At 37.6% G+C, this 12,868-nt stretch overlaps 1 protein-coding gene across 1 annotated transcript in view; it reads right to left on the bottom strand.

Moving 5' to 3' along the window:
- The window catches only part of mettl24 (methyltransferase like 24), a 39,000-nt gene that overhangs the window by 9,517 nt on the left and 16,615 nt on the right, over positions 1-12,868 (bottom strand). The window contains exons 2-3 of the mRNA XM_014472707.2: positions 10,059-10,157; positions 6,444-6,577 (exon numbers count right to left, since the gene is read on the bottom strand). Coding sequence (XP_014328193.1) covers positions 6,444-6,577; positions 10,059-10,157 — 233 coding nt within the window. The remainder of the gene's footprint in view (positions 1-6,443; positions 6,578-10,058; positions 10,158-12,868) is intronic.

The raw sequence follows: 12,868 nt of genomic DNA, 5'->3' as shown, positions 1-12,868 counted from the left end.
GGAGCTAGAAGAAGTGGCTGGGGAGAGGGAAGTCTGGGCCTCCCTTCTGAAGCTGCTACCCCCGCGACCCGACCTCGGATAAGCGGAAGAAGATGGATGGATGGATGGATGGAAATTGGAAAAGCATGACACGTTTCTGTTAAAATGATCTCTAAAGTATTTCTTTCCAAAGAGGGCAAAACTGTCTGTTCTGACAGTTGACTCATTTCATTTTTCATTTAAAATCAAAATCATGGGGACAGCCCATAAAATGACCATGTTTTCAAAGCCTTACTCTCTGAGGATCAGAAACATCTGTACGAAATATTGTGAGAAGCTAAAAATTGACTATGTGAATGTTTAGGATTTTTACAGCAGATACCCACTAATTCCTTTTGGCTTAGTGTAGATGGGATGAGTTACAAACTTACTTTCTTAGATCAAATTTTAACATCGTAAGACAGAGGTTGTTGATTGTAGTAATTTAGCATTTTTACATGAGTATAAATTAAGTGAACAATACTCTAACCATAATCTCAACTGAATATTTCTGGTACAGACCTGACTTTATTAGCTCACACAAAGATATGGGAAGAAATACAAGTGTGAAGGATGTTTACGGTAGAGAAAATTTTGTGACTCTCCTTGGTTACTCCTGTTTCTTTTATGTTACTTTTTTGTACTTGTTGCTGCTTGTAAGAGCCATACATTACTTATTTTCTCTCTCTGTTAACTTCCCATGCCGTCATGTGTGCGCATGGTGGTCTCTGATGGTGTGTGGCATTTTGTGTGTGGTGAGCGTTATGAGTTTGAGTGTGTACAGGTGCATGAAGAGGACCTGGATCTTGTGCTGGGGTGAGCAACTTTCTGCTGAGGTTTAATCAATCCTGTTGGAAATGTCATTACTTGGTGATGTGAAATGCAATTATCAATGTAAGTGTTTGTTCTTTTTTAAGCTTGTGAAATGGGGCAATAAAGTCCACAATGAGCAATGATGCGACTCATCTTGAGTGCACACACCCATGTCTTAGCCTGCTGCAGCCTTTGGTGATCTACTTAAGTTTTGTGTGCTTCAGTAAAGCTCCTCAGAACATCTGTTTCAAGTGACTTTGCCTTTATTTGGACATTTCTGTAAAACTCAAAAAGACAACGCACACCCTGTACATGTCTGTTACGGATTCCCTTCTCTAATCCCACATTATCCCCTTCCCTTTTCTCCTAACTCAGTTTCTCCTGCATTCCCATGTCTCCTGTTTGTGCTGCAACTTTTTCCTGTAATTGTGGCAGTGGGAATACAATTCATCGACGGATGAAGCACCAGATCCCTGAACGCATCCCACTTGCAGAAAGATGAGAGATGAGTAGATGCGAGGGACTGATATGAAAGACGATGTCTCTTTTTACAGCACGAAATGTGTCATTGACAGTTTCCCATTCTCTGGTGTGAATGACTGCAGTACACTGTAGATGATAGCTTAGGTATCGCCCACATCCCAGCAGGGAGAAAAAAGGGGGGCTTACAATGGAACAAAAGCCTTTCTGAATGACGATAGTGAAAAACACCCTCATTTTCTAACATTAGAGTAGCGTGCAAGAGTAGAGACACTCTGGGTTGAGGGTACCATAAACTGGTGCAGTGTAGAGAAAATTCTACTAAAAAGCGATAGTACAGATTTTTTGAAGTAGTTACCTCCTGAAGTCTTAATTTAAGATAAATGGCTAAAGCTAATGGCAAATCTAAGAAGGGCTAAAGCCAGAGTGGATTATTTTTCTTAAAGCATTTCCAATCTCACAAATTTGGTTGGTCTGCTTAGTATGATTGCATGGCTTAAAAATCCTAATTTATTTCATTTTCAGATTCTGTTATAATGTCTCACCTCTTATCTCTATGTAATCGGATCCTTTCTGCATTGTGCTGGTTTTATTAAGTGATCAGGCCATGACAGGGTTTATCTTTAAGAAAGGATGATTTCTCGATTTATTCTGACGAGAACAAATAGAAAACAACCGTGTTATAGGCTGCCCGCTCCAAGTCCTACACAAAACAAAAATACATAACAGAAATTAACTTAATAAATCTATAAATAAACTGGATGTATTAAGATGAAAAATAAACAGCACACACCTCTACCGCAGGACAACATGACAAAAGGGGAGGGTCTAAGGGGCACAAACAATTTAAAGACAATACCACAGAAAAAGAAATAAAAAATGCGGGGCTTCCGCTCTTAAAGTAACACGGTTAAAACAATGACAGTGTTTTAGAGGTGTTTCAGTCAGATGAGAAACAATACAAACAACCAAAAAAGGGCATTTTGTGTAATTATAACAAAAGAGAAATACAACCAGGTGACATCTATTCAGCCCTTTTTCAGATATATGACGTTCACTAACATGTCAAAATTTTCTTTCCCAAACTTTAAGCTCATGAAGTTGCAACTTGTTTTTACCTTTGTCAGTGGAGCGTACTTTGCAGCTGAGTGCATTATAATGGAAAAAAAAAATTAATGGTCTTTGTTGGTCTCTTCTGTTCTTCTGATGTTACGATATAGACACAAAGCTTTTTGTGAGCCATATGAATGTCCAAAATGCTGTTTTTAGTTATGTATTGTTACTTTAAGATATTTTGTATCATAATGTTAATGGTGTCTTCCTTAACAATTTATTTGTTTTAGAAATGTAAGCTTTTAATATAAACATACTTCAAAAATTCTTATCTTAAAACAGATTTAGAGATGATCAACAAATTCTCACTGAATATTTTTTATGGCAGGAAGCCAAATAATTATGACATTTAATTCTACCTTCTCTTACACTGTTTGCATAGAAGAAAACACTTTACCCCATTAACTTGCTTTGGATTCAGTGATAATAACTACAGGGTTATATTGCCTGTCTGCACAATGTGTTAGAAACTACGTACATTTCCTCAGACAGCAAACATGGTCCATTTATAATAAAGTGAAGGTATTTTTACTTCCCTGCTGAAGAGCTAGCCTACATAAGTGTTCTAAATTTGTAGCTGCATGGCCTTGAATCTTCAAGGACGGTTGTGCACCAATTTCAGGGAAGAAAAATCTTTTCTGCACTTCAAGACAAGTTGATTGTAATTCAGCAGGAGAAGGTGAACTCTGATGAAAAAAATAATGACTGGTTTTGCAAACGAGTTGGGTCTTTTCATACTGTGGCAAGGGAATGGAAAAACCTCTTCAGATTGTATTGTAAATTATAAACCGAAGTGGCAGAGCCCATCAGCAGAATGACATCTAGACTGCCGGCACAGACACACACAAGCATGGAACCAAAGAGGATTAAAAATTCAAACACAGACAGACCACAAATCTGTCTCAATCAATCCATCTGTTTAAAAAAATATAAGGGAGAGTGCTCTGTTGACCAAACATGGAGTCAAATGTGCCAGTCCTTCCACTGCAGACATTAAACAAGCAGCAAGGTGAAAAATGGGCATACGCTAGATTTCTGCTCTCATTTTGTTGAGCCCACCAAAGGTCAAACATGCCACTGATGTTGTAGGTTTTCATTCAGTCATGACCAAAAGACTGTAAAAGGAAAACAAGTACATGCGGCGTAAATCCAGACTTGTTTGCACCTCTGATAAAGATGTGTAAAAAGTGCTTGAACACTTTTTACACATCTTTTACACACTTTTTACACGAGGAGCTTGCTTACACAAGCTCTTTGTGTAAGCAACATAATATCACCTTGAAAAATTCAACCTTTAATTTGAGTCTGTTTATCCAGTGAGTGAAAAGAATTAAATCACAACTAATAATTGCATTTTAGAAAATTGCTGGTGTGACAGCTACCTCTACTGCTGCTGGAAACACTTCTTGATACAATGTGTATTCTACTTCTAAAACATTTCACAAGGTTGGGTCATAAATAAGGGGTGTCTCTTGCCAGTCCACCTTTACAAAGCTTATGTCTGGGGAATAGAATAGTTACATTTTTTGAACAATTTCTGTGTAGATTTAGCCATATTATTTGGATCAACCTGCTTAAAGACACAATGACAACCTATTTTCAGTAGTTTTTTTTCTCAGAGTTCACCAGATTTTTATTTTTAACCACCTAGTGTTTCCAAGCTCATAAAGTCATACCCTAACAAGGTTTGCCAAACCTTGTTAGCTTCTGACAGTAAGCTATGGAGATTTGGCTTCACTTCCTTACTTTCGTTCTCATTGTGTGCAGTGATAAACTTTGGTACATCCTTGCTTGTCACAGTTCAAGTTGATTCAAATGTGAATTATTGCTCTAACTTTGCATATGGATTAGCTTTGGCAAGGAGCTGTTCTCATATATCATTTCATAACAACGATCAATACACATCTGCCTTATTTGAAAGTGATGTTCTCCCTTATTTTCTATTTTAAATAATGTGTAAGAGAAATGTGTCTCTGTGTCATGTTAAAAATGCAAGGAAATAGGATGTTATGGATTATTAATTAGAGGTTCCTGACAATTATTGTTGTAATTGCTGTCAGTAATGATGCAACAAACATGTAAAACAAACATGCAACAAATGTATTGTAGTATTTTTCTCCCATTGACTAATTGTATTAAAATTAAGGGTAGGATACTTTCTCAGAATTTTCCAGTATGAGATCATGCTACTGCAATAAAAAATAATTTTTTTCTTAAAACTGCTTAAAACTTATTTTAAGCAGTTTTAAATGTTGTTAAAAATGATGCTCGTAACCCTGAAGTTGACCTTCAGTGACCAAGTCCCTGCACTTCCACTCACCTATTTACATCCAACTCTTACATCTGATCATCTGGGCTGACACTTTTCTTAGAGAGTATACACTGAGAAAGAGCTGTTTCATTCTCAACTACAAAACACCATGTCAAAGAGGGAAGTGTAGGAAGGCAACAGGAAAAGATGAACTCTAAATATAAATAGTGGAGGGTTGAGAAGGTGACCTTTCATGTGGAAAAAGCATTCTGAATCCATCCCTCTCCACACACAACAAGCAACAAGCAGCCGACCAATGAGAGAGCAGCTGCTCATCTTTCCCAGACACAGCTGCCTTCAGCTCATTATCCGCAGAGCAAATGAGGTCCATCAACAGAAAACAAACGGGGCACAGCTAGTAAATACATCCACTGAGATGTGATGACTTCAAGGCTATACACAGAGACACCTGCGTTTTGCATTCCTGTATAACCCAGCTCTATGTGCAGCTGTGAACTGTAGTTTGAATCTAAGTAAAGTGGTGAAAACCAGTCCTGATAGCAGGATGTTCAGCATGCCTAGCTTTGTGTCAGGAACATGACCAAGAACCCGGTTGGTGTGTGCATAATAACAGGAGGTCAAATAAGGAGTATATCAAACAGCACTGCAGAGTGAAATTTTCAAGAAAATTTCTGTCGTTGTCTTTTTTTATTGCCTTTCTTGCCAGAGTTGAGGGGTGACTTGAGTGTTTTGATTTCATCACGAAGCTCTCAAAGGATTAATTGGACTACAGGAAAACGTGAAAAGAAGGTTTTTATTTCCTTAAAGCAAAGAAGTAATGACTCACATGTTATCTGAATTGCCATTCAGATTAAGTATCCAAATGTTTTCCATTGGCTGTATTTCCAGTTATTGTTTTACTTTTCTGTCTTATAAGCTAAGCCTGCCCTCCCTCCCCCGTCTACTAATATGGTCAAAATATTAGTTCTTACATACATTTGCTTCTTTGTACTAGCTTAAAACATGAAAGCCAAAAAATGTTTCTGTTTTTAACCAGACAAAATATTAAAAAGTTCAAAAAGTGTGAATACTTTTACAGATCATTGTCTTTTCTGATAAATGGAGATTTCCATCAGTCAGCCCTAGAGTATCACTGTCTAACTTGTTACCTTTTTATCGCCCCTCCAGTGAGAACCAGCCATGAAGAATCAGGAGTGAACTGACCCCATTGACTCACAGGGTCTTTGTGTCTTGATGCCAGGACACCTGTGCTGTCTCTCAGCAGTCAAATTACTAAGCTCTCTCACTGTAGAAAATGCCTTTCAGGTGTCTGTTAACCCCAGCCAGAGGGAGGGCAGGCAGGGCAGAGCCCGCCAAGATAAGATGATCCTCGACATAATTCAGCTGGGAGGATTTAACCCTCCATCCTCAGGGAGGTCAGACACCTTAGTGATTTGGTGGAGCTCATTCAAAATGACTAGCTAAAAATAGAAATCCCAAAACAGTGTAAAAATGTTTAAGAGTCATTAAATCACATTCTTTTGAGGAAATAAATACAAAATATGGTAAGAGATAGGCATGGGAACAATTCTTTATAAAGAACTAAATATCTAAAAAAAAATAAAAGGGATCATATTTTTGGATGACTAAGTGATCCATATATGTATTTACACATAACCAATAAATCATTTTGCACTTTAACTTGCCCCCTTACACAAATATATTAAACATGCACAGTATGGATGAATCAACTTTTTCTCATACCCACCCAAAAGAGTACACTCTACAGTTCTTGCTCTTCATCCTGTGGGTTATGCTGAATTTTGGATCGAGGCACACAGCCCAGTCACCAGTGGATGCTCCTGTAGTGGCATCATTATTGACTACTGAAGCACAGGTTACCTGGATACAAACGAAGACACACAATATGTACATGTGGCAGCAGATGTCTATTTGAAACAATTATTAGTCTTAACATCAGAGTATTTCAAATACTCAAGCATTGCAAAAGTCGTATTCACAAAGCAAAAGCAGGCCCTGAATTGGAAATGAATAATATTGGCTCACTTTTGAGTTTATGCTGTGTTAAAATAAAGCATCTGTTAATAGATAGTGGAAGAGAACTGATGACTCAATTTATTAAACACAACTTGCAGAGGCGTCATCTGTGTCCAATTATACAACATAAATCATCCTATAAAAGTCAACAGAGGCTGCTAGAGTTAAATTAGTAATGAATCTAATAACTGAGTTTATGTGTGTGTATTTGCATCCGTTTCGAGTCTTGTCTCTTTTGATTGAACATACTAATATCAATGTTTTTTTTTTAAATGTATTGCTATAAATAACTGCAAACGGCTGGAGAATTTGACCATAGCAAGTGAAGTGTGACCTCTGTATTTTGATCTCAATATGTGTAATACTCCACATGATGTACAGCTGGGGTTGGAGCTCAGACATTGACTGACATTTCTTGGTCTTGCAGGGATAAAACAAAGTAGGAAAGCAAAGATGATGAGAAAGACGTCAAGATTTCAAGGTTTTCATGTTCCATATCCTTAAACTATAATGGATAATTTTTCTGTCTGACTCTCACGAGAGTCACCAATGTTTAAATACATTAAATACTGAAGATTTTGAAATAAAAACGTACAGGGTGATATGTGTTAAAAACCCTTAAAGAAACATAAAAAACATGTCAGTTGTAGATTAGCTGTTTTGCACATAGCTGAGCTTTTAGCATGAGAGCAGGTTGTTCAAGCATTCACATTCTGCTCTCTTAGTTCTTCAGCTTCAGTTTGCACAAGGAGGAACATTGTTGGCACACATGTGATGATGCGGAGCAAAAATCTAACTCTGTCTTACACTAAGTGCAAACACAACAGCATGCCTGGAGATATGTGTGTGTTCCTTCATACTCTGCAGACTGCAGTGTATAATTAGCTTAAAGTGAACAATCAGTGTCGACATGCAGAAAAATGACTGAGAATGTGGGCGTGATTAGCCCTTTCATACAAGAAATTATTTGCAATCTCTTACAGTCACTTGTAAAATCACACCCATTGTTGGCTAAAAACTGACATTTGAAGCCAAATCATGTATGTTTGCATCCGCTGCCAAAATTTACATTTTTACAGTTTTGAAAGAGCAGCTTGCTGTGGCCTTAAAGAAATTCCAGTCATATTGTTCAGTGACGGGTCAAGCAGAGAAGCACCGGTTTAGTCAGGCTCCCTTTCATCTCTACCCCAAGGGTGTCTTTGTTGTACCTAACACTGAAATAGCCGTGGTCTCAGGTATTATTTGAATTAATTTTTGAATTTTAAACATGCCCCACAATGTCTGACACTGATAATATGCACCCAGCTGCAGGCAGTCATCGGCACATATTGTACAGCAACATGGACTGACCTGCTGACTTACAAGCATTGTAAGACAGAAACATCATTTAGAAAAAGTTATTTTTTTAAGCTTATGGCTGTAATTGAATACCAATTTCTGAGAACATGAGAGGAAGTGTCCCTGCGGTGTTTGTTATATACCTTTCAGAGAACGTTTTCACTTCTGTGTTTCCCAGTGCCTGCTTAGATGCTGCTGACTGCTATTGATTGGACAGTTGTGTTGCAGGCCATCTCTCAAGAGTAGCAGCTCCACCAGACATTGTGTCAGTCAGCATTACAGCTGAGGACGCAGAGGATTCCTGCATAGACTGCTTCCACCCTCGTCTGTCACTGTCGATGACGGACAGCTCCCTTTCACGGCTTCCCACAAAACACACGCTATCTTCCTCTTCCTTCTCGCCATTCTCTATTGCTTTCCCCGCATGCAAATAACCAAAAAGCACCCACTCACATGCACAAAAGCTGAATCTGTACTTTGTTGAAGATATAAAGTGATGATTCTTAGTAATATGGACCCAGACTCTCTTTGTTCCTGCTGCCGTACAAAAGAGACACAGATAAGATTCCAATTTATCCCCAAGACAAATTCATTAAAGTGAAAATGCCAAATTTAGTTTTGGGTGATGAAAATGCAAGTCTTCAAATGGGTTTGGGGTGGGAACAAAGAGAAAATTATCTCTCAGTGCCACAGGCATACAGAATTTCTTTTTAATCATGATGCAGAACATCTCTATCGATTTGCTGTAATTAATACTGATATAGAAGAAAAAAACAAACTACAGCATCTCATTGATTCGGTCTGAATAGAGGTGCTGTGAGATCCATCTATGTTGTAATCAATAGAGTAATGAATTACAGTGCACGACTGAGTGAGACAAATAGCTGAGCTGCATATACAAGAGATCTACAGTATGTGTCACTTAACTGTAGCCTGAGAGGTACAACCTTGTTCTGGTATTAATTATATGACCTGTTTCTCCTTTAGCACTAATGTTGCATTCAAATATCTGCGTTAGCAAATAACTAAAATCAAAGCTGCCATTTTGTGTTTCTGAAAACCACATATGCTCTCAGCATTAATGAAATCCCCAATTTTTAGTCTTCTTCAGGTGACTCAATGGATTTTCTGTCAGGTTAAATTCTGGACTCTGGCAAGGCCATCAGACTCTCTGTGATGCTAAAAAGTAAAATTCCTCTTGATCACCTTTCTTGTCCTGCGAGATCAAATTTGGTTTCATCAGGCCGAGGCACATTATCCCACAAGGTTTTAGCTATGAAAGAAAACACCTGCCTTGCAACCATGCACCTTGTTCCAGATAAGAGGATAAGAGATTGTTATTCCATGTAGAAGACAACCATTGTTATACATAATTTCTTGAAGCTCTTTTAGTGTTATTGTCGACCTCGTGGGAACTTCCCTGACAAGTTGGAAACAGATTCTTGCAGGTTTTCATTTTTTCCTTCCAAAGGATATGTTTCATTCTTTTTTATTTTACTTTTAAAAGATAAATACCACAACACAGAGATCCATTCAATATAAGGATATTATAGAACATTTATTTTACTTCAGTAACACATTTTAGTAACATGAAATACATTATAAAGAGAGATGCTAAGGTGTGATCATCAATGGGTTAGGGATGTTAGAATTGTTAAATTCATTTTTTGATAGAAGGGTGATATGTATTTTTGATAAACTGAGATGAGTAGCAATGGATTAAGCAGCATTAGTACCTCTAAATAAGATTGAACAATAGAAAGAATTCAGCAGGATAAAGCTGGATCTCCATATTATGCTGCATTGTGTTGTATTAAGAAGTCTGTATTTTATATGCAGTCTTCTTGAATTCAACAAAAAAGGATGAGTGTCTCTAGCTGTTAATTGCTGCTATTACTAGAGAATCACGTGTACATAAAAAATAAAAACAGCTTCATCCAACAGAAAATTATTTTAGGCAACAGTAATTCTTCAACCAATGATTCACCTGTGGGGTTGTGATGTAGCTGAGGAACCTTTTAGCTTCATCCTCCAGAGAGTGGTGCTCACTGGCCCAAGGCTGGAGACTTATATGCCAACGCAGAGCCTGTAGGTAAAAACACAAACATACAATGTGTGGGAAAAAAAGAGAGAAAAAATATGATTACATAACCTATAAGTGGGGCACACTCAAGAAATCCACTGCAAGGGTAGGGGTAGAGCTTGATTATTTCAGGTATCATAACCCACTTGTGAATATCCACTGATAGAACTGGGTCATAATGTACTCTGAGAGGACGTGTAACTGCATGTACTAAAGTGACAAACTCTCACCATTTGCTACCAATGTAATTTTACTAAAATTATATCTGGCATTTCTGTGAGTTTACAGTCTTCACAGTCCTTGAACTTTTTAATATATATTTTTTTCAAATAATAACCACAAACTTCAAAGTACATTTTGTGATTACATGTGACAGAAAAACAAAAAGGTGGTGTATAATCGAAAAGTGAAAGGAAAGTGATTCTAGTCATTTAAAGGAATGTGAAAAGTGAGGCTCTGCTTGTATGTTTAGAGTAATTGCCCAGTCTTAAGTCTTTTGAAGCCCCTAGCAACTTTTTTTCCTCAGGTTTGCCGTGTATTTAGGTAGTTTACAAGTTTGTTGAAAATGATGCACCTGGTTAGGAGTTTAACAGATTAACAGAAGTCCTAGGAAAACTCTCTCTGGGAAGACCTGATGCAGCTTGATGCTGCAGTTATCGCATTCCAGTGAACTAGTAGCGATCTTCTTCATGGCCTGCTTTATTTCCACTGGAATGTGTCTGTTTATGATTAAAGCAAAGGCTGTGAACCAGTGAACAAACTATAAGAGAAGGAGTGAGTTATGATGTATTAGTTGCTTGCACAATCATTTTCATGTGCCAAGGGTGCATTAGCAGCAGCGGTGTAAATTATCATGTCTGATTTTACTGTTGCAGACTTCTTCCTTTCTCCAAAAGTGATGTTTAGATACTGCAGCCCAAGTAAAATGTTCTAATGTTTCATATAAATGGTTTGAAATTATCTTCCTTGAGATAAATCTGACATATTATTTGTGTTTGTTTAGTTCTGGTCAACATCCCCTAAAGCCACTCACTGTCTGGTGAGGTAAATAATCGTCTACTGGGAATTCACTTGAGGTGCCTTTCTTGCTTTTCATTCAAAGCACAAAGGTGCATTAAAAGCCATGACACTTTAATCTTTTATCACCTTGAATGCACCGAAACCCTGTGCTTTCTGCTGATAAATTATCTGACAGCCCCATATGTGTCATTTCTTCCTCCAGTGGTGCTGATCTGGAATCTGTCAGGGCACAGCCTCAGCTACTAAAGAATTAATGGCTGCAGAACCTTAGCAGCCATGTGGAGTTTTGGCATTTAGTCTTAAGCTGATCTCCAGACTGTCACATTTCTGAACTCGTGCCACTTGTCTCTCCCTCCCTATCTGCATTTTATCCATTACCTTTTCAGCTTCTTTACTTATTAAACTCCTTTCCTTTTCCAGAAATTGTGTGTCATTATCTGAACAAAGACACAGTAATAAATTGTTGGGGGGGCGGGGGGGGGAATCCCTGTATATAGAGCTTTTTTAGACAAATCTAATCGAGCAAAAGTTGCTGATATCTTTTATGGATATCTTAAGTTTTAGCCTATTGTGAAGGGAAAAATGTCTGCTTTTCTTTAGTTCACTCCATCCTTAGTGATTCCAATTTATTTTTCTTGTGTCTAGTTTTTCCTTGTGCTTTAGTTTAGCTATGTTCCTTATGTCTACTCATTCTGTAGTGTTAGATTTATTTCCTAGTACCCTGTGTACTCTCCCTCGCCCACTTCACTTTCTCTTTCTCTCTCTCTCTCTGGCTCTCACCCCTCACACCTGCAGTCAGTTAGCCAATCAGCCCAGGTCCATTGCTCCACATTCACTCTGCCCATACTTAAACACTTTGGATCCTCTCTTTGCTAGATTCTCCTGTTATACCTGTATTTTGAATTTATAGCTTATATTCTGCCCTGGCTCCCTGTGGTTTTGTAAGTTTTTTTTTCTTTTTTCATAATTTTTATCATTGAAAATTTTTTATCTACAAGCTGCCTATGCCTCTCTGCATCTGGGTCCACTAACAACCACACAATCATGACAATAAGTGAAATAAAAGTTATAGGAGAAACTGAAACCTCCTTTTTGTGAATACTGAAAGAGTCCTAAAGAAGTCATGAATATTCTTTTTATTTAATGCCTCACCTAAGTGTACACAAATTCAGGTTATGTACATCTAAATACATACCAAGTATCACATTTGTTATAAAAACCTATTTAGAAATAACAAAAGCTTTAAGCAGTTTATACTGTAAGTCAATGCTTCTGAGAGCCTCCAAAAGCAGCCTGAACAAAATCAGTGGTACCTGTACCTGAGAACACTTGTTGTAGATTAACTCTAAGCTGTTATTTTACATCATTTGGGTTGTTTCTCCCTTAAACAAGTAAATCTTCTGAGTTATGAGTTGAAAGTACTGCTATATATGCCCAGCTCACTTCAGCAAAATAACTTTTTGTTTTCTAAATTCTGCTTTTATTTAACCACCTGACACCTGCTGTGTTCTGCAGAAAAGAAGAAAAAAACAGTCAGGATTGTGAAAACAAGATTGTACAAATTGTTTACAGGGTTTACAAAAAACACTGATGGATGGAGTGATTTTGATGATCATTTATTCCAACAGATTTCCTCCAGTCACTGAAGCCTAGACAACAAATGCCTGTAATTCATCTTTTCTGTAAAATTTCAA

Source organism: Xiphophorus maculatus, chromosome 15 (assembly GCF_002775205.1).
Source record: "Xiphophorus maculatus strain JP 163 A chromosome 15, X_maculatus-5.0-male, whole genome shotgun sequence".
Classification (NCBI taxonomy): domain Eukaryota; kingdom Metazoa; phylum Chordata; class Actinopteri; order Cyprinodontiformes; family Poeciliidae; genus Xiphophorus; species Xiphophorus maculatus.
This window is presented reverse-complemented; position numbering and strand designations above follow the sequence as displayed.